General features: G+C 40.2%; 1 protein-coding gene across 3 annotated transcripts in view; it reads left to right on the top strand.

Annotated features, from left to right (window-relative positions):
* The window catches only part of LOC116260328 (probable LRR receptor-like serine/threonine-protein kinase At1g53430), a 52,081-nt gene extending 25,928 nt beyond the window's left edge, over positions 1 to 26,153 (top strand). For all 3 annotated transcript variants that reach the window (XM_031638574.2, XM_031638575.2, XM_031638573.2), the window contains 5 exons: positions 21,545 to 21,663; positions 22,572 to 22,782; positions 23,016 to 23,253; positions 24,238 to 24,388; positions 25,599 to 26,153. In XM_031638574.2, coding sequence (XP_031494434.1) covers positions 21,545 to 21,663; positions 22,572 to 22,782; positions 23,016 to 23,253; positions 24,238 to 24,388; positions 25,599 to 25,880 — 1,001 coding nt within the window. In that variant the 3' untranslated portion in view covers positions 25,881 to 26,153. The remainder of the gene's footprint in view (positions 1 to 21,544; positions 21,664 to 22,571; positions 22,783 to 23,015; positions 23,254 to 24,237; positions 24,389 to 25,598) is intronic.
* Positions 26,154 to 26,427: the final 274 nt, after the last annotated feature.

Raw genomic sequence — 26,427 nt, 5'->3', positions numbered from 1 at the left:
TCAATACTCCCATAAATTCATTCTTTAATCCTAGAATTTTTGGTTTCCCAATCGTCTAATTTTTTGTAATATTCATTTATGGCATTTTGTCTTTCCTCTCCATCTAGTTGTTTCTCGATCTCATCTTCTACTTTGGTTAACGTAAGAGAAGGAGGGATAGACGTACCTCTTATGAAGCCCCATAGATATTTTCCTTTGATATGCATTTCCAAGCATTTTAGCCATAACATATAATTGGTTCCATCAAGTTTGTATGGAGCATAATAACTTCCTCCTTCGATTGAAATTTTGCAATCCTCCATGAGAGCTATAGAAACACGAACACAGAGAAAGAGAAAACGAGGAACACGATGTAACGTGGAAAAACCCTCAACAAGAGGAAAAAAACCACGGATGAGGAGGAGCTGGTGCCCACTAGCCGCCAAACTCTCTCTTTCTTAAGATTCCATTAACCTTAAAGATTAGGGTTACAATGATATAAGTATGCCCTAATTAGGACATATTGGATCGGGTCCAGACCTGGACCCGTACACCAATATCCGTCAACACTCCTTCTCAAGTTGAGCATACATATCAAACATGCCCAACTTGGATACATTCCTCTCGAACGAAGTTGAGGATAGAGCCTTTGTCAGAGCATCAGCGGTTTGGTCTTCAGACTTCATGAAAGGAAGGATTAACTCTTTAGCATCAATTCTTTCACGAATAAAGTGGCGATCAATCTCAACATGCTTGGTTCTGTCGTGTAGAACAGGGTTGTTGGCTAGATTGATTGCAGACTTGTTATCACAGTAAATCTTCATAGGTCCTTCAATCTCTATTCCAATATCAGTCAGCAATATTTTCAACCATAGTAACTCTGACACTCCCATAGCAACGGCTCTATATTCTGCCTCTGCACTAGATCGAGAACATACATCATGTCTCTTGCTCCCCCATACTACAAGGTTTCCTCCCAGGTAGACACAGTACCTTATAGTAGACCGTCTGGTATCAACACAACTTGTCCAGTCTGCATCGGAATACCCCTCGACCTCTACATTCTCTTGTTTTACATACAAGAGTACTTTACCAGGATTTCTCTTCAAGTAACATAATACTCTGTCCACAGCCTTTAGATGTGCATCAGTATGAGCATACATGAATTGACTCAATACATTTACCGCGAAAGTGATATCAGGTCTCGTGAGGGTAAGGTAAATCAACTTTCCAACCAGACGTTGATAACTTCCCTTAGCTTCTTCACAGAGCAGCTCTCCATCCCTAAGACTCAACTTGTGCCCGGTGTCAAGTGGGGTGGAAGCAGGTCTACACCCCAACTTACCAGTCTCTTCCAACAGATCTAATGTGTATTTCTTTTGGTTTAGCACAAGACTAGTACTCGATCTAGCAATCTCAATACCAAGAAAATACATCAGCTTGCTAAGGTCCTTGAGATCAAATTCCGTAGCCAGTAACCCTTTTAACTTGATGATCTCCTTCTCATCATTACCTGTGACAATCATGTCATCCATATAGACAAGTAAAAGAGTGACTCTGCCCTCCTTTTTCTTCACGAATAGAGTGTGGTCTCTATTCCCTTGTTTGTACCCATGACATTGCATTACTCGTCTCAGTCGTTCGAACCATGTTTTGGGTGACTGCTTGAGGCCATATAAGGCCTTTTTCAGCTTACAACATTTCTCTGGTTCTTCATATTCTGGAGGCATATGCATATATACTTCTTCTTCGAGGTCACCATTGAGGAAAGCATTCTTAACATCTAGTTGGTACATCTTCCACTCCTTCATCACAACTAGGGATATAACAACTCTGACTGTCTTCATTTTCGCAACAGTAGCAAAGGTCTCCAAGTAATCAATCTCATGTTTTTGGCTAAACCTTTTGGCCAGAAGACGAGCTTTTATACCTTTCAACACTCTCATCTGGATTGTACTTGATGGTATACACCCATTTGGATCCAACCAAGTGAGCCGCCTCAGGAATCTTCACAACCTCCCATGTCATGTTTCTTCTCAAGGCTTCCATTTTTTCATTCATAGCATCAGCCCACTTGGAATCACTTTGAGCTTCAACAACGGTCCTGGGAATCACAGCCAAAGAAAGAGAAGAAACAAAGCACTTGTAATTCTTACCAAGTCTGAAATAAGATACAAAATTATCAATAGGGTGTTGAGTACATGACCTCACACCCTTTCTCAGGGCAATGGGAAGATCTTCATTTGGTTTTTCAACCTCATCTTGAGTCTTCAAGGTCGGACTTGGTTCATCCAGGGAAGGAGTGGCATTGGGATTGGAAGTAGATTTCGCACCACAAATCACCTCCTCTGTCCGAGCATCTCGTCTAGAATAGACCTGTCCAAACAAACGATGGCCTTCCTTCTCAGTGTCACACCCTTCCTCCTTCTCAGGCACATCAACCACAGTGCGAGATTCTGCTTTCCTGTAGTCCAAGAAATCTGTAAATTGAAGCTCCTGGCTCTGAGAATATTCTTCCCTAACCACAGACTTCTCCCCCTGAAGAGGATTCTCACCAAAGTAAGAGGCATGTTCCAAGAAGGTAACATCCCTCGTAACATAGACTCGGCCAGTGATGGGGTCAATACATCTGTATCCTTTCTGAGTAGGGGAATACCCAACAAACACACCTTTGATAGACCTGGGATCAAGTTTCTTAATATTGGGACTGTGATTATGTATAAAACACACACAGCCAAAAACACGAGGGGGGAGTAGAAATGGTTGACGACTACCAGGGAGTAACGAATGGGGAGTCCGACCATTCAGAACACGACTGGGCATGCGATTGATGAGATACGCACTAGTAAGAACTGCATCACCTCAATAGTGTTTAGGAAGATTTCTCTGAAACAGAAGGGCCCTGGTGACATTAAGAAGCTGGCGATTTTTCCTTTCAGCCACCCCATTTTGTGGGGGGATATAACTACAGGACGTCTCATGAACAATCCCCATTTTTCGAAGAAAATCCTCAACCGACTGACACATATACTCACGGGTATTATTGGACCGAAAGGTTTTAATAGTTCCACCATATTGAGTATGCACAAGAAGAATGAAGGTCTCTATGATATGAGGAACCTCACTGCGATCTTTTAACAAGTACACAAAGGTAGCCTGAGAGAAGTCATCAATAAAAGTGATAAAGTATTGAAAACCTTGACGGGTATGAATTCCCAAAAGCCCCCACACATCCGAGTGAACCAAGGAAAAAGCTTCATTAACACAACTAGTAGAAATAGGGTATGAAGCCCTCACATGTTTGGCAAACTGACACACATCACAGGAAATCAAAGACAAATTCAAAGAAGAACACCAATCGGGGAACAATTGTTTCAAAATCCCAAAAGGTAAATATCCAAAACGTTCATGCCAGTACAAGAAGGACTGAAGACAATCTTCTCTTCGTTTCTCTCTCTTGCTGATCGCTGTCACAAGAGTTGTAGCCACATGTATGGGAAGACAATATAAGCCATCAGACGCCAAAACAATCCCAATCCTCTTCCCTGTCACCAAGTCCTGCAAAACACAACGGTTGGCAGAAAAAATGAGTTTACAGTTCAGCTATTTAGTAAGTTTACTAACTGACAAGAGATTTAATGGAAACTGGGGGACATGTAATGCTCCCCGCACATGAAATTTGTTCAACAAGGACAAAGTCCCTTCGCCTGCCACAACAGTAGAGGAACCATCTGCGAGAGAAATTCATTCCCTTCCCGAAGAAAACTTATATTCATGAAATAATTTTGGGTTACCTGTCATGTGGTGAGTGGCACCACTATCCACAATCCATTTCCCCACATAAGAGTTACTTGTATCGCCAATAACTGCAAGAGCATGATTAGCCTTTGTCTCATCTGGTGTCTCGGCATGGTTGACATCAATCCGACCCAAGTAGGCCCTCAGTTCACAAAGCTGGTCAGCAGAAATGGAGACTTTTTCTCCACTGGATTTGGGCACCTCAGACACAAGCATCTTCCCAATAGAAGACCTCCCTTTGTTTCCCTTTTTCTCTAGATGAAGATTCCAACAATAATCCACTGTATAACCAGTTTTCTTGCAGTAAGTGCATCTGCGAAGAGATCTGGTCGGGCCTCCTGGACCACGACTCACAAGAGCGGATCTCTCATGATAGGGCACGAGATCCCTCTTGCCCTCATTTGTAACCAGCCTTCTCTGTTATTCTGCTTCAACACAGGAGTACACATCTTCAATACTGGGCACCTCTCCTGAATTCAGAATCTGGCTTCTAACACCTTCAAACTCATCATTTAAACCAGCTAGAAAGAGGAACACCCTGTTTTCCCATACCTGAGCTACATAAAGTGCCTGATCTTAGGGACAATGCCAAGGAATATCAGAATGATAGTCAAGCTCTTTCCACTTGGCCTTCAAAGCCCCGTAGTAATCTGCAACAGAAGAGTTCCCTTGTCGAATGCCATAGATAGTAGGCGATGATTAGATCCAGCCCGGGTCCGACCCGTTAAGTATTGGGCCCGGTCAGGTCCGATAAAATCAGGCCCGTTAATAAATTGTTCAAGGCCCAGGTACCGGGTACTCGGCGGCGACCCGGCCCGGTGCCCAGGTTTAATCACCTCCACACTATCAAAGGAAGTTTTGGCAGGTGTTGATGATGATCTTTCAGCACTTGAGTTGTGGAATGTACTTGCTACCACGTATTCTCAAGTATCAGAAGCGAAATTTCTACAACTCAAGAGGCAATTTCAGGATATCAAGCAAGGCACACGTTCAGTCGTGAAATATATACATGAGCTCAAAAATGTCAATGATCAGCTTGCCATCATAGGGCATCCAGTCAGCGACAAGGACAAGGTACAACAAGCTTTGAGTGGATTGAGTCCAGAATTTGATGTTTTCTGCACTGTGTAGAAACAGTAAAAGCGAGAGAATGAGAAACAAACACAGATGTAACGTGGAAAACCCCTCAACTAGAGGGAAAAAACCACGGGTGAGGAAGACTGGTGCCCACTAGCAACCAAACACTCTCTCTCATAAACTTTCATTCATACCCAAAAATTAGGGTTACAAAGATATAAGTAGAGCCTCAACAGGCCTAAACAGGAGCACACACTGGACCGGGTCCAGACTCAGACCCATACATTAAAACACGTCAACACTCCCCCTCAAGTTGGGCATACAGATCAAACATGCCCAACTTGGATACATTTCTCTCAAATGAAATTGAAGACAAGGCTTTGGTCAGGACTTCAGATCTCATATAAGGAAGTACAAGTTCTTCAACATCAATTCTCTCTCGAATGAAATGCCAGTCAATCTCAACATGCTTTGTTTTGTTATGAAGCACAGGGTTGTTGATCAAGTTGATTGCTGACTTGTTATCACAATACATCTTCATTGGTTCTTCAACTTTTATACCAATATCAGTCAACAATACTTTCAACTACAAAAGCTCAGAAACTCCCATAGCAACAGCTTTGTATTCTGCTTCAACACTGGAATGAAAACAAACGACTTGCCTCTTACCGTCCACACTATGAGATTCCCTCCCAAATAGATACAATAGCCAAAGGTGGACCTTCTAGTGTCAATACAGCCTGCCCAGTCTGCATCTGAATAACCTTCAATCCCAAGAGTGTCTTGCTTACCATACAGGAGACCTTTGCTAGCATTCCTCTTCAAGTAGCATAAGATTCTGTCGACAGCCTTCAAGTGAGCATCCGTGGGAGCATGCATGAACTGACTCATCACATTCACAGCGAAGATAATATCAGGTCTAGTGAGAGTAAGATAAATCAATTTTCCCACAAGACGTTGATATCTTCTCTTGGCTTCTTCACAGAGAGGCTTCCCATCTCTAAGACTCAGCTTATGGCCAGCATTTAGAGGAGTAGAAGCCGGTCTACAACCCAGTTTCTCGGTCTCATTTAACAAATCTAGAGTGTACTTCCATTGATTTAGCACAAGCCTAGTACCAGACCTAGCAATTTCAATGCCAAGGAAATATTTCAACTTACCAAGGTCCTTGAGATCAAACTCGAACGCCAACAGTTTTTTTAACCTACTTATTTCATCTTCATCATCACCTGTGACAATCATATCATCAACATATACCAACAGCATAGTAACATTTTGCTCATTTGTCTTCACAAAGAGTGTATGATCTCCATTCCCTTGATGATATCCATATTGTCTCGTTACAAGTCTAAGTCGTTCAAACCATGCTCGAGGAGATTGTTTGAGCCCATATAGAGCTTCTTTTAGCTTGCAACATTTTTCAGGTTCCTCATTTCCAGGAGGCATACACATATATACTTCCTCTTCAAGGTCTCCATTGAGAAATGCATTCTTGACATCAAGTTGGTACATCTTCCAATCCTTTATCATAGCTAAGGATATAATGACTCTGACAGTCTTCATCTTTACAATGGGAGCAAAGGTCTCCAAGTAGTCAATTCCATATTTCTGACTGAACCCCTTGGCAACAAGTCGAGCTTTATATTTGTCTATATTCTCATTTGGCTTATACTTAATGGCATAAACCCACTTGGATCCTACCAGATGAGCGGCTTCAGGAATCTTTACCACCTCCCATGTCTTGTTTCTGTTCAAGGCTTCCATCTCTTCTTGCATTGCATAAGTCCACTTGGGATCACTCTGAGCCTCAGCAACATTCCTAGGAATCACAACCAAAGAAAGAGAAGATACAAAACATTTGTAGTCCTTGCTCAGTCTAGAATATGAAACAAAGTTACCAATAGGATGTTGAGTACATGACTTAACACCCTTTTGCAGGGCGATGGGAAGCTCTTCATTTGCACCAACAGTCTGAATTTCTTCTTCAACTTGTTTCTCCCGAGCATGACTTGGATCATCCAGGGAAGGACTAACTGGATTGAGAGTAGAATTCTCACCACCTGTCACCTCATCTGTACAAACTCTTCGCCTAGAGTAAACTTGCCCAAAACGGTGACAATGTTCCTCCTCAGTCCCAGTAGAACCCCTTTCATCACTACGTTCCTCCTCAGTCCCAGTAGAACCTCTTTCATCAACTGCTTGACTCTCCTCCCGCCTATAGTCCAGGAAATATGTGAACTGAACATCTTGACTCAGAGAATACTCTTCCCTTGACATAGACTTCTCCCTCTGAAGAGAATTCTCACCAAAATAGGAAGCATGTTCAAGGAAAGTGACATCTTTGGTAACATAGGCACAACCAGTGGAAGGGTCCCGACACTTGTACCCTTTTTGAGTGAGAGAATAACCTAGAAATATGCCCTTAATAGACCTGGGATCAAGCTTTTTAATATGGGGACTATGATTGTGAATAAAGCAGACACAACCAAAAACTCTGGGTGGAAGAGAGAAAGGTTCACGACTCCCAGTAACATAGAATGAGGCGTCTGCCCATTCAACACCCGACTAGGCAGACAGTTGATAAGATACGCACTAGTTAACACAGCATCCCCCCCAATACTTTTTTGGAACATGACAAGAGCCCGAGTTATATTCAATAACTGGCGATTCTTTCGTTCAGCAACTCCATTTTGAGGAGGAGTATAACTTCATGAAGTCTCATGAACAATTCTCTTTTTTCGAAAAAACCTATCAACAGGCTGACATGTATATTCACGAGCATTGTGAGACCGAAAGGTCTTAACAGATGCTCCATATTGAGTTTTCACATAAGTAATGAAAGTTTCTATGACAGTAGGAACTTCACTACGGTCTTCTAGCAAATAAACAATGGTGTTCCGAGAACAATCATCTATAAAGGTGATAAAATACTGAAAACCATGACAAGAAGGAATTCTCGAAGGCCTCCACACATCAGCATGAATCATGGCAAACACCTCATTAGAACGATGGATAGACACAGGGTATGAAGCCCTAATATGTTTGGCCAGGTGATAGACATCACAAGACACCATAGTCATATCTAAATTGGAACACAGATCAGGAAATAACTGTCTTAGAATTCCAAAAGGAAGGTGTCCAAGGCGCTCATGCCAACGCAGAATCGATTGAAAAGAGTCCTCTCTACTCTTCGTTGTTTTGCTGGTGTCTGTCATGAGGGCAGTAGCGGCATGCATAGGTAAACGATATAGCCTTTCAGAAAACAAACCAATCGCAATCCTCTTCCCTGTCACCAAGTCCTGCAGAACACAACGATCAGCAGAAAAAATAAGTTCACAATTCAATTCTTTTGTAATATTGCTAACCGACAAGAGGTTCAAGGGAAGATGAAGAACATGTAGAGCATTGTGGACTAAGAACTTGTTCAAAAGTGAGAGACTCCCTTTTCCATCCACAGAGATAGAAGAACCATCGGCAAGACACACACGTTCCTTTCTTGAAGAAAGCTTATACCCATGAGAGACCTTAGGATCACCAGTCATGTGGTGAGTAGCACCACTATCAATAATCCACTCGCCCATACTAGAATCTACCATCACGAAAGCTCACTAAAATAGCAATAAAGGCTAGAAGCGTGAAACAAATGGTGGCCAACTGCTAGAAGGAAGATGACAGCCCCACACAGAGCAAAAAACGACCAACACGAGCTACGGCAGCAGTGGCAATCGCAGCACGGAGGCGATGAAGGTAACACTAGACCACCACCGAAACTTCACGGTGGCAGTGAACAGTCCTAGACTACCAACGGTAATAGGGAACAGCAGAAACACCACCAAAACTCACGGCAGCAGATGATGAGCAGCAACCGATGGGCAGAAATGCAGAGACACAGGAGGGAGACCAGTCAGACGCAGAGCAGACGACACAGGACGAAGCAGACAGTATCACTGGCCGCGCTGCGCAGATAGAATAGGCAGCTCTGGAAGAAACCGACGACGCTGGGGACGACAGCCAGACGACTCAGCTGATGATCCAAGGCGTGAGAGCACTGGGACCGTCGGGAGAAGTCCTCAGGCGCAACTCAGCTTCAGGCCTGTGGGAGAGGGCTTCACTTGAAATTAGTATAAAATCGTAGACCTCCAAAAATCCTGAAATTTGGGCCACAACAAGAGCACGAGCCAAGGAGTGGACGCTCAAAATTTGGGCTGAATCTGAGCAGTCTACACTCAGGTCGTTGAGCCTTGAAGTCGCAGGTTGCCAATCGCCTGCTTCAAAAAGACGCCGCCGATTTCCACCAAATTCCGTCCATCGCCTCCAAAAACCCCATCTATGGTCTGATCGATGTCAAACTTGGTGGAGAGGATCACCTGGATGTTGGGAATCGAATGGCACCAGAATCATCAAAATCCAACGGTCAGATCGCTGAAAAAGTCACCGGAAACAGGGACTGGTTGGCGGTAAAGCAGAACAGTGTCTGATCAGACTTCTTTAGCTTGAATCTCACTCAATACTGCACCGATTGACACAATTCCACTTCCCTTCGATAGATTGGTTTGTTGGGAAGTGATCAGAATCAAAACCCCCAAAAGTTACAGCCCATTAAACCCTCGATTGAAGCTCGGACAGAAACAGGCTTAGTGAGGCCTGTTAATACTGAGTATACAGAATATGGCATGATTGTCTTCAAACGGCCCTCAAATTGGTTCTCCTTCGATCAAATCCGCTGGTAGGTCATCCACAAGTCGATGGTGAAGGAACTCGCACAGCAAACCGGCAAGAGTCTATGGTGTCCACCGGAACTTCACGGCGGCAGACGATCACCACTCAAACGGTGATCCAATACGAGCACAAACAAGAAACTCATAACCAACCTGGCTCTGATACTATGTAGAAACAGTAAAAGCGAGAGAACGAGAAACGAAAACAGATGTAATGTGGAAAACCCCTCAACTAGAGGGAAAAAAACACGGGTAAGGAGGACTGGTGCCCACTAGCAACCAGACACTCTCTCATAAACTTTCATTCATACCCAAAGATTAGGGTTACAAAGATATAAGTAGAGCCTCAACTTGCCTAAATAGGAGCACACACTGGACCGGGTCTAGACCCAGACCCATACATTAAAACACGTCAACACACTGCTTTAGAGGAATTGTATGTTCTTCCTTCTTTTGAAGACCTGAAAGCACAATTGATTCAACATGAAGCAAGCCATGTATAGCAACATGAATTAGTTCATTCTGGCAGTCACAATGTGTTGGTCACTAGGGCCCATGCTTTGCAAGGAAGTCGTCCAAGAGTTTGGAACTCATATGGATGGGGAGAGGTATCCTTCCTACACCTAACACAAATGCATAGGCAAATGTACCACGAAGGATACCTACTTGTTTTTATTGTACTAAGAGAGGTCATGTGAAGTTAGAATGTTGGGATAACCCTCATAACAAGGGAAAACAGGTCAGGCGTGACATTAGGGCAGCAGGGTCATCTGTTTCGAACACGACTACCGCATCGAACATTTCCCCTGATGTGCAGCAGATTCTAATGACGGTGTTGTCTAAAGTCAATCTCAAGCAAAATGAAGAAGGACAATGGTATGTAGATGCTGGTGCTGCAGCTTATGTAACTGGTGACGCAGGTAAGCTTTCTAGTGCTCTCCCTTATTTAGCCAAAGGCTCAGTCATCACAGGAGATGATTCTCATCACAAAATATCACATATTAGAAATGCATACTTATCCATGGTTCATTCCTCAATACCCTTAAAGAATGTTCTTGTTGTTCCAAATGTCAAGAAAAATATCATTTTTGTGTCAAAGCTTATTGATGATACTGATTCCTTTATTGAGTTTACTCCTTCTATTTATGTTAAGGATGCTTGAACCAAGAAGACATTCACTAAGGGTGTTCGCAAATGAGTCATGTACGTCATTGAAGAAACTCCAAAAGTGTCTCAGTCTTGTGTTTCAGATTCATCCTTTCCCAGTCATAGTGAAGTCAATATCACAGAGTATGATATGCTATCTCTTTGGCATGGTCATTTAGCACATTGTAGTCGGTCTTTCATTCAAAGTCTTGTTGCAAACGGACTATTACAAAAGTCCAGTCTAAGTCCTATCAGTGAGTCTAGCATGTGCTTAAGTTGTCATATTTGTAAGAGTGATGTTCTTCCTTTTCAATCAATAAATAAGCGAGCTTCGAAGTTGTTTGACACCATTTATTCTGATGTTTGGGGGTCTGCTCCTATTTCTGCTTCTTCCGGGAGTAAATATTTTGTTGTTTTCATTAATCCTTATTCTCGTTACACTTGGATTCACTTCATGAAAAGCAAATTAGAAGTTTTCCGCTTGTTCACCCAATTCCACGCCTTGGTCCAAAACAAATACTCTGGTAATATCGTGCATTTCCAATGTAATGGTGGTGGTGAGTTCATTTCAAATGAATTTACTGAGTACTTACTAAATCATAGGATCATTAGACAGATTTTCTGTCCACACACACCACAACAGAATGGTATTGCTGAAAGAAAACATAGGCATATAGTTGAAAGTGCTTTCAGTATGATGCATAACACTGATGTGCCCATGACTTTATAGACTGAAGTTTCATACTGTTGTTCATGTTATTAATCGACTACCACTATCCATGCTTGAAGGAAAATCTTCATTCTTTATTTTACATCAAGAACAGCCAAATTATGATGAGCTACGTGTTTTTGGATGCATTTGTTATGTTCATGTTTATGTTTCTTTGAGAAATAAGTTTCAAGATTGATCTGTCATGTGTAGATTTATGGGTTATGCAGAAAATTATAAAGGCTATCGCTGCTACAATCCAAAGACTGGACGTGTGCATATTTCACGACATGTTTTTTATGAGCTCAGGTTGAAGGATTTAATGGAGCCGCATGCAACACTTAATGTTAGAAATGATGTATATGATTCATAGCTGAATGCTGAAATATTAAACCAAGGAGCTGATACACACCACGCACAAAATGACAGAACTATTGATGAGCTCGAGACAGCCACAAACACTCAGATGGACAGCATACCTTCATCTACTCAGACCAACAGCATGAGCATGACTTCACCTAATCGGTTTTTAGGAGTGGTGTATCATCGACGATCAGTTCCGACTGATCCAAAAACTGCCACTACTTATCCACGTAGATCAGAACGTGTGAGGCACCCCATTGATAGATGGGTAAGTTATGATAATTTCTCTTTGGATTTTCAGCTCTTCATGATAGAATTGAACAAAAATGTGGAGCCAAAATGCTATGAGCAAGCGTGCAAAAGCAAACATTGGACCGAGGCCATGAATGAAGAAATGGCTGCCTTAAATGAATGTCAAACATGGGAGCTTGTTCCTCGTCCAGATGGTAAGAATGTAGTGGGCTCAAAATAAGTTTACAAACTCAAGTATAAACCTGATGGAAGCATTGATAGATATAAGGCTTGACTTGTGGCTAGAGGTTTCACTCAACAGTACGGGGAAGATTATGATGAGACTTTCAGTCCAGTCATCAAGATGGGAACAATTCAAGTTATCATCTCTCTTGCCGTCTCATATGGTTGGAATTTGTATCAGTTGGATGTTAAAAATGTTTTTCTTTGTGACTTTTTAAAGGAATAAGTTTATATGGAACAACCTTTAGGATATGCTACCAATGATTCAACCAAATGGGTGTGCAAATTATAAAAATCACTGTATGGGCTTAAGCAAGCATCTCGTTCATGGTTCGATAGATTTTCCCTTCATATACAGCAGGCTAGTTTTCTCAAAAGTTCACTTGATCATTCCTTATTCATCTGTCATTCAGGTGAAGTTACCACTTGGCTACTCGTATATGTAGATGACATAGTTCTTATTGGAAACTCTTTATGTCATATATCCCATGATAATGAGGTATTGCAACAATAATTCAAGATGAAGGATCTCGGCGAACTACGATATTTCTTGGGTGTTAAGCTTGATAGAAAAGGTGACACATTAACTCTTATACACTCTTGATATTTTGGATAGGGCCTGTATGACGAATTGCAAGCCCATAAATACACTTAGTGTTCTCAATACAAAATTAAATGCCCCTAACGGGAGTGATGCGTACCCAAATCCTAGTTTCTATCGGAGTATGGTTGGCATGTTACAATATCTCACTTGTACATGCCCAGACATAGTATATGTTGTGAATCAAGTCTCTCAGTTTATGCACGCACCCACAGAAGGGCATATGGATGCTACCAAACGTATTTTGCGTTATCTTAACGCTACTCTTGGGGATGGACTCATCTACACAAGACTGTCAACTTTTTTGCATGGCCACAACATTTCAACTTATACTGATGCAGATTGGGCATGTGATCCAGACGATAGATGATCAGTTTCCGGTTATTGTCTCTTCCATGATTCCAATCTTATTTGTTGGAATAGCAGGAAACAACGTGCAGTTGCCAGATCTAGCACTGAGGTAAAATATAAGGCCATGACTGCAGGCACAACTAAAGCTTCATGGTTACGTCATCTGCTTGGGGCACTCTCTCTTCCCATTGCTCAGTCATCTCTATTTTGTGACAACCAAAGCGCGATCAAGATTGCCTTCAATCCTATTCTACATAATCGCACTAAGCATATAGAAATTGATCAACACTTCATTCGTCAAAAGGTTGCGGAAGCCGAGATTGCTCGCACTTATATATCCACGTCTGAACAAGTGGCTGATCCTTTTACCAAGGGATTCACAGGGCACCATTTCTGGGAATTTAAGAACAAGTTGTGCATGATCAAACCCCATGCACAACTTAAGGGGGGCTGTTAAATTTGTACAATATGGATCGGGTCACCCAGACCCGACCCATTTGATTCACATGCCCAACACATCATGGGTGGTGGCATACTTGTAAATCTTAATGTTATTTTGTGTATTTTATAATGTATCCTAAATCATGATTAGTATATAATGATAACAAGAGGCAGACATCATTTGTTGCTTCTCTCTTTCATCTCTCTCTTGCTTGGACGTGCAGCCCACTTCTCTCTTCCTCCTCTTGCATCTAACTTCATTCGGTGGTTTGACATTAGATATCAAAATCTTACGATACCTGCATGTGCATTTTTTTTCAAAAAGTCATGTCAATATAACAAAATTGAAATCTAAAATTTATCATGTTTGCTATCAAATCAAGCCTTAGGCACTTGTTTAAGCCCATAAAGACCTTTTCTAAAGCATATAGTCTTTCCTTGAGAAACAATCAAGCCAAGAGGAGCCTTCTTGTGCACTTCTCAGTTAAATGAAAGCTATCTGAGAGCCCTAGTGGTACTCATATGAGCTATGTGGCCAAAATTCTCTTCATAGTGTACATACTCTTATGAGTATCCTAACCTTGTTTTATATCTCTACAGTGTTCCATCAATCTGGGTTTTTACCATTTACATCTGTTTGCTTCCTATAGCTTTCTTTCCTTTTAAGTAAAATTTTGAACATACTATGTATGAGCCTTTTCAAGGGCGTCTGATTTGATTATTATATTTAAAACCTGATGAGAATGATCATTGGTTTCTCTATATGATTTGTTGGTTTATAATATGAGTGAATGGCAAGAAGGATGCTCTATGTCATGCAGGAGAAATACTCTTATTATACAAGTTTATTTGGTATTCTAGAATTCCTGCAATTGATATCTCCTACTTCTATTTCTGATTCTAGGTTGGAGATATTCTATCATCATTTCACTTTCTATTTTTACTTTATGTGCACGACTCTTCATCTTAAGGTCCATTGTGCACACGGACTTCATCTTGCACATCTTCAAAGTTTCTTCATAAAACTCTTGATATCGAGATTAGTTAATAAATCAAATAGGAATATACAATATACTTTTACTTTAGTGTTATGTCCTTCAAAACTATTTTCACTTCTGTAAAGGTGCACTCTTGAACATCAAGTTTGCAAATTTAAGTACCGTAGCAATGTTAACTTTTTCGTTTTTGACATAACCAAGACAAACAGATGGTATGGTATAGCTTTTAAAAGTAGATTTTCCTTTTATTTGTTAATATGGGACGTTTTTGACCAAAATCCCTTTGCCTCCAAAATTCCCTTTGCCTTTTATAGGTGAGTTCTAATTTACATGGTTTTTGAAATGAAGATATACTTCTTCACAATACAGATGGATTTCTATTGCAATTTAACCTTTTAAAAAATACAAGACCACTTGAGCCCAATAATTTTTAGGAATGCTTTTTGAAAATAATTATGTTTCGTCTAGCCCTACTACTTCCATTAAGGTGCATTTGGAATGATCTTCGATGAAGAATTTCACTCTCTTTAGAAAACCTGTCACACCCCGACCTTTTGACACTCAAACATTTTTTTTTTCTAAACATAAAGCATCAAGGTGCGACTACTCAACAATTCAAAAATGAAGGAGCCATGTCATTCAAAACAATGGGGCGAACTTTCATTTATGTAATCATTTCAATTCATACAAAAACACATCTATGTAGGACAAAAATGCCCCAAACTGTATAATTGATGCCTAACAAAAACAAGACATCAATAAAACCAAAATAAGACGTGCCGGCACTACAAAAGACACATCCCAAAACCTTCCCAGTAGGACGTGAGTGAAGTCATCTGCTCAACCTGCTGCCCCTGGTCCACTAAACCTGAAAAAGAAAATAACTGAAGGCTTAGCCTTCGCAGTATGGCAACAAGCCAGGACAATACCAAACCCTCTTAGGTAGGGCTCAAATAAAAGAACAAACATCAAGATCATCTATCATCATGTCGTATCAGGGCACGACACGTAAAAGCCACTCAATAGCCACAGTAACTAACTTTCAAATCACATGCAAGGCATGCTTAAACATTTCACTTGCATTTGTAAGCACAACGATCACATGCATCTCAATCACGTACAATCAATCATATACAATACATTTTCATTAACTTCAGTGTATTAACAGTTTCTGTGGATGCAACATAGGCACGTGCACACCGCGGGCGGCCTACAGCCGAGAGACAACCCCCGTGGTGGCCCAAAACAATATGGATCCATTTCATCTGCTGCAGCGGTAGAGCACTCGTCCATGGATGTGTGAAGTCCAAAGAGAGATACTCAGCCTTCCCTAGGACACCCAGGTTGGGAAGGCGGGAGCCCAACGCTCCAAGCACAACACACAACAGAACCCTGGGGCCTTGCACAGCCTGCGCTCCGAACATGCGAGACCAGTGGCAAAAGCGGGACGTCTCTCAAACACATAGCCACATCCCACTGGCCTCTCATCTCTTATTCATTCATTCTTATCATTAGATTAATACATTCACAAACTGACTAGCTAACTCATGAGGTTGGTGCACTTCACGAGTACACCTACACCTCCAATTGCCTCCACACGAGGTCTACACATAACAATAACAGTCATAGCTAGCCGTCATACAATACGGGAACGACTACCCTCCAATTCCATTATTTGCATCATTGCCCGCAGCAATGTGTATGCAACAGAACAAAACATTCACATCATTAATCATATCAATCACACCTTCAAAAACTTAGCCAAACAACAGAGAGTAGTCTCGATCTGTGATTGGCTAGTAGCTGTCCTATGCAATTATCATTCTAGGATGCTTTCTAATGCACAATTGGGGTCGAGGAGACACTCGACTCGATACCCCGTCTCATCTGTCCTAAACAGTTATCAATTCTAGCATGCACATGTAAATGCATAACATTTTCAAAACAAACTTCTCATAGTCTTTCCAAAACAATTCATATCATATATCAAAACATTTACATGCATACCCATATTCACTAAACAGTCAATCAATTGCACCACAATCCTAGGATCCCACGACCCTAGGAACACACATTCATACATTTGCCCCAGACAGGGATTTGCCTGGAATGCTGCCATACCTGTGGCGCGCTCACAAACTCTTCAAAATGCCTCGAGCTTCGAAACTGGTCGCTCAAGGTCGACGGGACGTGCCCTGTGTACCTGCAAACATACACAAGTGGTAAATGACTAAACTCTACATTAGTTTGGATTTACAATCAAAACAAATATAAAACAAAATCATTGAGGCACGCCATTGCCTCAAGAGGGTATCGAAGGGTAGTGTCGACCCACAAAGCCCTCAAAAGGGTCTCTCCTCTGCCCTAGAGGTTACCTCCAAAGGCTTAAGCTTCGCACCATCGATTTGAATCGATCACTAATCCATTTCTCTCTTGCTTCCTTAGTGAAGGTGTCTTCCCAACAGGTACCCCTCTTCCTTCCCACACATGCTACCCACGTCGACAAAGACACTCCCAAGCTTTCACAAAGACAGTCCTACACTTCTCCACAACACCACAATCCTAACCATGCTTCCCTATTGCTTCAAAAATTAACCCATTATGTGCAAATGATCATTATAGCCATAAATCAATGCTTCTCCAACATAATCCTACTTTTCCCCCAAAAAGCAAAATCGCTAACATGCATCCCAAATCATCAATTCTAGATTCTAGCATGCTTAAACAATAATTATACATGCTCTCATAGATAATATTCAATAATCTAAGCTCAAATAGGCCTTGTTCACCCCAATCTAAGTGTCCAAACTGTTGTGACGCCTCCGACAGCCACCTCAAGCGTACAATCGGTCCCCAAATGGCAGAAATTGTGCCAAGCCGCCACCACCAACACCACCTAAACGCTGATACGAGGGGAAGAATGCGTTCCCCAAACTGGAATCCTAACAAACAGTGATGAAATCCATGAGAAAGAGTGCTCGGTTGGGGAAAAAGGGGAAAAACAAATAGAAAAAATGGGGAGAGAGCTCACGTAAGGAGTGTGTAGGCAAGGGGAGGTGCTGACAGAAAGGGGCAGACAGAAGAGAGTTCGGACAGAAATGGGGAAGAAGGGCAGTGAGGGGGAGAGGACGTGAGAGAAAAGGGAGAGCCAGTGGGAGAGTGAGGGTGAGTGAGGAGAGGGACCGTGCGGGATGGAGCTAGCGGAAAGGGGAAAGAGAGTACGTGCGGCAGAGAGGGCAAGGGAACATGAGAGTGGCGGAGAAAGGAAAACAAAGCACGAGAGAGAGAAAAAGAGTTTACCCAAGTGTCGCCGCCTCAGTCGCCGTCGTCACCGTCGCCGCCGGCACCACCTCTGTCTTCTTCTTCTTCTCTGCGTGGAGCTCCCTAGCAGCAAGAGAGGCAACGAAAGGGAGAGAGAGAGAGGAGGACGAGGGAGAACAACCCTCGTCGGGCTCTTACGCGGGTAACCTACGGGTCCGGGTCTGGGTCCCGATCCGACCCGACCTGCCCAAAAATATAATGGGCGTTACAAAACCTTATAAAATCATTTGATAAATATTCTTCTTTGGTGTCAGATCTGAAGGTTACTATGTTTGTATTATATTGGCTTTTAACCATGTTATAGAAAATTTAGAGTGAAGAACCCAAGACTTAAGTGACAAAATAGATCCAACAATCTAAAATTATAAACCACAAAAATTAATAAAATACTCCTCCTTTTGGCATAACAGCTGACGGTCCTAGACATCTTAGTGCACCAGCTCAAAGGTCTCTAAGTCATGTAATTTTTATTTTCAGAAGAAAAAGCTTGAATACAATGTTTTCAGGTAAATGCCTCGTTTGATATCAAAAGATGCTGGCATTTTGGAACCTATTCCATATCCTTTAACAATAGGAGATGTGGACTTAATAAAATTGTTGTAACCCATTATCACGTCCCTGTGAGGTAGATTTCATTGCCTAATTTTTGAACAATAGAGTAGAAGAGAGCTTCTTTAGATTTTGATGACCCAGTCTTTCATTCCAAATCTATAGTCTTTTAACAACAAGTTTTATAAGTTACACAGATACTGCAAAGTGACTGCCGACACCCGTGTCTACACAACTCAGGTGCAGGTGTGGGTGCGGCTCGGATTCACACCCAACACAAGTCAACAAGAGTCGGGTGTGGCTGACCGCACCCGATCATTTTTGTCCATTTTGGACATGCACCTGACTCGCATTTGACTGGAGGCGGGTGCAGTCAAAGTTCAAACCACGTCAAGCCTATTTTCATTATTTTTCAATATTTTTTTATTTTAAAAATTTTTAACATTAAAAAGAGGGTTTAACATTTTTTTTCCATTTCTGTGTTTTGTCCTTGTTTTGTGTTTTTTGTTTACTTGTTTAATGTTTGTACTTTGTAAGCATGTTAATGCTTAATATGTTACATTCATATACACAATACATTATAACTTATAAGTATTTAATATATAATATTCATATATAATGTCTCCATCAAGTGTGCAGTGTAGAGTGTATAGACTATAGTGTATACTCTAAATTTCCTAATTCTTATATGTGTGTGTATATATATATATATTATAATAATAAATTAAGAATAACAAATAAATATTCTCGCTGCACCGCCGCACCTAAATTTTTGGGGATGTGCTCCGGCACCCGCACCCACACCCCACACCTATGTGACAGATTTTAGACTAATTCTTTAGAATACACAAAAACCATATAATAGCAATCTCCATTCATATGGTCTTATGAAATACCAAGTGATCCTATACCTGACAATCTTTTGCTGAGAAGAGGACATCATATCCAAGGTTTGAAGTTTAAGAACTTAAGAAAATACTAAAATTTATGAAATACATCTAACTTTTGTAACATAAAGTTTTCAAAATATTTTCCAAAATATCCTATGTTTTCTACACAAAAAGATGAGCCAAGGATGGTTGTCATATAAGAAATTCAAGTTCTGGTGCAATGTGACAAAATAGACTTATTTGAAATCATATTAGATGATGCTGTAGAATCAAGGAGCCATAAACCAACATGATCAGAATCAGCCAATTCGAGTTGAATTGGTGACAAGGTACTTTGATGCAGTGGCAGATTCAAGAGTACTACATGTCATTTTTATTTATTTTTAAATATTGAAGGAGTTTCTTAATTACTTTTTTGTATATTTTTCCATTTATTTTCTTTCAAAACATGATTTTTGGAATTTTTTCCAATTTACAACCAATTCAGCTGAATCTTGAGTTGGCTGAATAATCAAGTAGCAGCTTAGATGATCCAATTCCAAACTGATTTTTACAACACATTGAAATGAACCCATATTGGATGGCAAAGATGTTGAATTCGCAACTTCCAAGATACGATAAATGTCTATTCTTAAGTTGTTGGAGGGCTTCAACAAGTTGGGTCAAAGACATATCACCAATGTTGTAGGCTTGTAGCTTTCACTGTAGTAGCTCTTCGCTGGTCATTTTCCCTAGATGTTGGACACAGGATTTATGTGTTCAGGTTCATTGCAGTTATGACAAACACTTCTTTTTCCCACATTTCTTCCAAAAACCCTACATGTCTTCATACTTCATAGAGACTAGTCTAGCCAAACTAGAGCATATTCTTCTTCTTGAGGCATCTTTTTATTTGTAGTTGAAGTTATGAGTGCACTAACTTAGTTTTGCTTAAGTTATGGCAAGTTTCTTCACTATCCACAATAGGTGACAGATAAACAGTTGATAGTGCAGACATCTTTGTTTGCTCAAATTCAGGTCTATGCCGATGGAGGAAAGAATATTCTTTCTCAAGTTATTTTGGTCTCATTCAGTTAGTCTCCGTCTTGTCTTGGGATCATGGAGTGTTTGCTCATCTTGAATAGGAGAGAGATTAATCAAGAAATCTGATTTTGACGTTCCATCCAGAGATAGTTCCCTTAGCACAGCCCCATAACCCTTAGAGGTAAGGACAGCTCCTTTGATGATCCCATAGCCTGAATTCTCCAATAGGCACACACTCCAAGCATTCTTTAAGCTATTTCAATTTTCACACATACAAAACACACAGATCTAAAAGCTATACACCTCTGATTTTCACGTGAAAAGCCAGAAGAATAAGAGCCAAAAGAAAAACTCAACTCAGGGAAATAAAAGGATCAAGAGAAAACCCAGTACAATGTCGCCACATCTAATGGGAACTACTCTTGATCAATCAACATGTACTAAGTGACATTGTAAAAATAGTAATATATTTCACAACAAATAATTACTGACATAACAGGAAGGGCTAACCCCAAAATATGCAAGATGAAGACAAGAGGATAGCCAACTGCTGGCATTCTATCATCTTAGGATGACTAAAATATCCTTGGAAAAGGAGAAAAAAGAAAAATAGAAATACATTTAAGCCGTATATAGAATAATTATTTGCTTTAAATAGATACTTACATGTATGCATGTATATGTTTAGCATAAAATTGAGAAAAATGTTAGTTACATTATTTTCTGACAGGAAGCAACTCAACTTGGAAAGGTGACTGAGATCCAAGGCCCAACAAGGGTCACGTAGCCTAGATATGCCTCTGCCCAAAAATAGCCATGCTGGCCTGGCTAACTCTTGGGTTCAGATTGAGTCCCTTGGGTCCTATTACGTTCAGCCCAGTGTGACCAATAAATATTTGCTTTACATGTATAGTCAGATAGACACATGTCCATATGCATACATTGCAGTTAATCTCAGATAACATATTGATATGTCTCTGGAAAAAATGGTAGAATGCAACTCTATTTTTACTGGGTAACTGCATGTCCTATAACTACTAAAAATTCTGGTTGCAAACATTGGCCGACAATATTATTATTAACTGACTCTCTTCTTTTCATGGTAGATCTTAGGGTTCTACAGCTGCAAACTGGGTATTTCAGCCTTAAACAGATAAAAGCAGCTACGAGGAACTTCCATCCTGAGAACAAGATAGGGGAAGGTGGATTTGGGCCAGTTTACAAGGTATATTTCTGAAATACTTAAGGTATTATATGCATAAATATGACTTTGAATTGGTCATCATTGGATGTCCCAATTTGCTAATGTCAATTTCATTATGGTTTGAGTTCTAACATGTAAAACTATTTTGAGAATGTAAATAAACGCATCATTTGCTGTCGACCTTTGTTATGTTAACTTCAATTGGTAAAAGGAACATGATCTGTGACAAAAACAAGCCCCAACTGGAAGTTTCATTTTTTGATACTAATGGCTCCTAACTGGACTTTGTGGTAATAACTACAACTTCTTGATATTGACAGGCATATATGTACCTTTTTGCTATAAACCTCCCCTATAACATCATTTCCCAAAAAGTCCTTTTTAGCTTCTTGCTCTCCTACTTTCCAAGAGGAATTGAAATCAGCCAGCCAACCTCTGTGGCTGGATGGACTCTTTTCATTTTGTGTTGCTAAAAACCATTGCAAAAGGTACATTGGTGATGGCAATTGCTTGACCATGACCTTTAGCAATGGAATGCACCTTTTGCAATGGTTTTTAGTGATACAAAAGGAAAAAAAAAATCTAGCCACAGAGGTTGATGGTTGATTTCAATTTTCCTCCTTCCCAGATCTTTTTGTTACAATAAGAGGCTTATTATGTAAGAATCTTCTTTATTTTTAACTTTTACATGCACACACAAACATGTATACATACATTGCTGCACCTGCACCTGCATGAAGTGGCATAGATAATTGTATGGATTATCTGCGAAGGTACATTTTCAAACCAAAGCATATTATCATGCACCATGCAATTCAAGCTTGGCTTTCCTGCGAAACAGATCTTGCATTTTTTTTAGTTATTAATTTTGAGAGCTTGTGTTGATTTCCTAATGGTTTCTTGTACTTCTATATCCCGCATGGAGGCAGGGAGTTCTGGCAGATGGTACTGCAATTGCAGTTAAGAAGCTTTCATCAAAATCAAAACAAGGGAATCGAGAATTCTTGAATGAGGTAGGCATGATATCAGCTTTGCAGCATCCAAATCTTGTCAAGTTATTTGGATGCTGTATTGAAGACAAAGAATTGATGCTGATATACGAGTACATGGAAAATAATTCCCTTGCACATGCTCTCTTTGGTAAGAATCTGCACTACATAGTTGCAATTCACATAATTCTAGTAATTCATTTATGCAAGACACCAATCTTCATCTTATTTTGTGATTATTCTTTGTGGCCAGCATATGAAGGCTCACAATCACATGTACCAGAATTATGATCTTTTACAGGATATATATAAAGATGGTGGAACAACTTGTTGAAATGAATTTTGTAGTTCAAAAGGCTAATGCTCCCCAATGTTGTATACTAGGACCATGCGAGCATCAGTTGATATTGGACTGGCCAACAAGGCAGAAGATCTGCATTGGAGTAGCAAGAGGTCTAGCCTACCTTCATGAAGAATCTACACTGAAGATTGTTCACAGAGATATCAAAGCTACAAATATCCTTCTTGATAAAGACCTCAATGCTAAAATTTCAGATTTTGGCTTAGCAAGGCTTGATGAAGGCGATAAAACACATATCAGCACTCGAATAGCTGGGACATTGTGAGTCTCTCTCTCTCTCTCTCTCTTGAGGATTTATAGATCACTTTCTAATTTGTCTGAAGAAGTATGTTGAGCAATGTTAAGACGTGATGGTTTGTAAGTTATTTGTTTGTAAGTTATTGGATCTGGATCCTTACAAATCTGGTTCTAAATGTTGTATGCTGTAAATAATGTTTTACTAAAGGGTATTCTTGTAAAGACTGAGTCTTAGGGTATTAATTAATTGAATGAACCACGTCTAGGGCTGCTGAGACGTCTCTGTTCTCTTCCTCTCTTCTCGTTTTCTACAGTGATAGCTTCTGGAGAATCTCACAAGCAATAGGTTTAACTTCTTCTGGTTGAGCATTTGTTCCTCATTATACAAGCAGATGATATTTAAACCCTGAGTTTGATGTTGGAAAAATGGAGCTACCCAATTAGATAGTGTTGATAAAACATGAATTTTTAATGTGCAAAATCATTTTACCATCTTAATAGATGGTTCTCTGTTTGCCTTCCAAGTCAAAATCATGACCTGAGTAAGCCTACACAATCATTTGGTACCAGCCATGATTAGAAACAAAGAGATACTTTGATAGATAACCACAAGAAAAAAAATATACAGCAGAACTATCTTTCTAGCGCAATGCAATGATCCCCTGCATGAAGATGATTTGACCTTGTCAAACTGTATCACTCCAATTTCACAGGGACGTGCTGTTTCCTCTCTCTCCACACAAATACACATGCATTAACCATATAAGGACAGCCATGTATTATTTTCTATAAAGCATGCTATGAAAGCCAGATTCATGCACTCTAATACATATGCCAGATTCATGTGCTGCAGTAAATATGCCAGTATCATCTTGATGCTTCTCCCTACTTCAATGGTATTTGTGAATGCTATAGTGTTATATGTACACGAAGTTGTCTCAAATCATAAGTTTTATGTGTTTGCACATGCTGCATGTGCTAACATTTGTTCAAAATGATTGGTAACAGGGGATATTTGGCTCCCGAATATGCTACGCGTGGACACCTAACAGACAAGGCAGATGTTTTCAGCTTTGGAGTGGTAGCTTTGGAGATTGTTACTGGTCGAAGCAATGCACATGCCATGCCAAAAGAGGATTTTGTCTTCCTTTTGGACTGGGTATGCTCTCTTCACTGACATACCTTGGCATAATTTCCTAGCTGGAATAGTTATGTATATGTTGGCTGATTAGCTACGAGACAAGAGCTGTTAAATTCTCTAACAAAGATCGTGTTTGTGTGGTTATGTACATGCAGAAGCACTGTATATGCATATTTACTGTCTTCATTTTGGACTGGGTATGCTCTCTTGACTGACATACCTTGGCATAATTTCCTAGCTGGAATAGTTATGTATATGTTGGCTGATTAACTACGAGACAAGAGCTGTTAAATTCTCTAACAAAGATCGTGTTTGTGTGGTTATGTACATACAGAAGCACTGTATATGCATATTTACACATGCTTGTACATGTGCATGTTACATAGTTTCTCTATGATGTGTATATGTATACATTATCCATATTTTCTTTTTGTAGTTTATGTCTGCTCCATTTTTCTTTTGTGTGTTGCTTATTTCTTTCCTTTAACATATTTCTTTTTCTTTACATTTAATTAGCCATAATAGGGCTATCGAGGCTAGCTGTTGGCTAGTGCCAATGGCTAGATTTACTAGCCATTGGGACTACCAGCAGCGAGTTCTCTTTTCTGCTATATACATATATATAAAGGCTGAGCCGCTCCTTGTATTCAGCATTCTTTCTTATGAGTGTTCGGTGATCTCATGTTTATATTGGTTCTTGAGAACCATTTGATCTCACCAGATTCATGAGGGATCGATTTGTTATTATTGCTTCCATTTTTTACAGGAATACACCATGTTGGTTGCATGTTTCTGTTGATATGAGTAGATAAGCTTGGACATGTTAAATCTCAAACACTGGCATGCAAAATATTATGTTGCTATTATTTCTTACATTTTCAGGTATTACAATCAGACTTTGTAATATTAAGCTCATTTTTCCTATTAAAAATAAAAAAAATTGTTTTGTCGTGCCTTATCCAATTAACAAGTCAAATCCCCATCAGGTCATCATGGCCATGTATTAATGTGATATAGCTCCTTAAGCAACATATTTATACTCATCTTGCTTACTAAATATTTGACTGGTGACCTTGCTTTTCCTGTTTAGTCTCTGTATTTCTGAAAAGCACATACTCATTTACTATTTCAAGTATTCATAATAAAAAGACCTATTAGTTTATTGTTATTGATATGCACGCCATTTCACATACCAATACTTTATAACAGCTGTGGTGTTAACTTACAGGCCTTTTTTCTGCAAGAGAAGGGGAGCCTTTGGGAACTAGTCGATCCAAGGTTAGGCTCAGATTTATCAGAGGATCAGGCACTAAGAATGCTGAACATCGCTCTTCTTTGCACCAGCCCCTCTCCCTCTCTCAGGCCGACAATGTCTTCTGTTGTTGAGATGCTTGAAGGGAGAATCCTGGCAAGAGCACCAACTCTGAGTAGTACTCTTGGCAAAGCTTCCCTGAGCAGTGCTTGGAGATCCAGTAATCCCTATCTATCCAGCAATCTCAAAGACCAGTGAATCATCAGCTGGACCCCATAGTAGTGGATATGGGTCATATGCAGGGTCATTAGCTTCATCAGCCGACCAAATGTATACAGGCAGTCTATGCTCCATAACTGAGATTGAGATGTACCATATGCATTCGTGATGTCAAAACTGTCACACAAATGTAGCTGTGGATACATATGTATGGAGCTTCTTAGAAACTTTTCAAATGTGTCTTGTAAATGAGGAGATAATAGAAGTCAAGAGTACCAGTGGCATGATCAACACATTGAAGTTTACCAGTTCTGTCAATACTTTGTCTTCTTTGACTGGCAATACTTCAATTAACTCCATCTTCCGATTATCATATTTTCTGAGTATATGACCTACATTTTCATTCAAAACATTCCCCACTACTTGTGACTGCTTAGACTTTATGTTGAAAGGATGTATGTGTTAGAATGTATGTATTCCTATATATATATATATATATCTATGTGCATGTACATTACATATATTAGTGTGCTAATATATGTCTTACATATATAGATATGTGTATATTTTAGGGTACCTAGGTCAT

Source organism: Nymphaea colorata, chromosome 9, assembly GCF_008831285.2.
Source record: "Nymphaea colorata isolate Beijing-Zhang1983 chromosome 9, ASM883128v2, whole genome shotgun sequence".
Taxonomy (NCBI): domain Eukaryota; kingdom Viridiplantae; phylum Streptophyta; class Magnoliopsida; order Nymphaeales; family Nymphaeaceae; genus Nymphaea; species Nymphaea colorata.
Note: the sequence above shows the minus strand (reverse complement) of the source record. Positions and strands in the feature narration are given on the sequence as shown.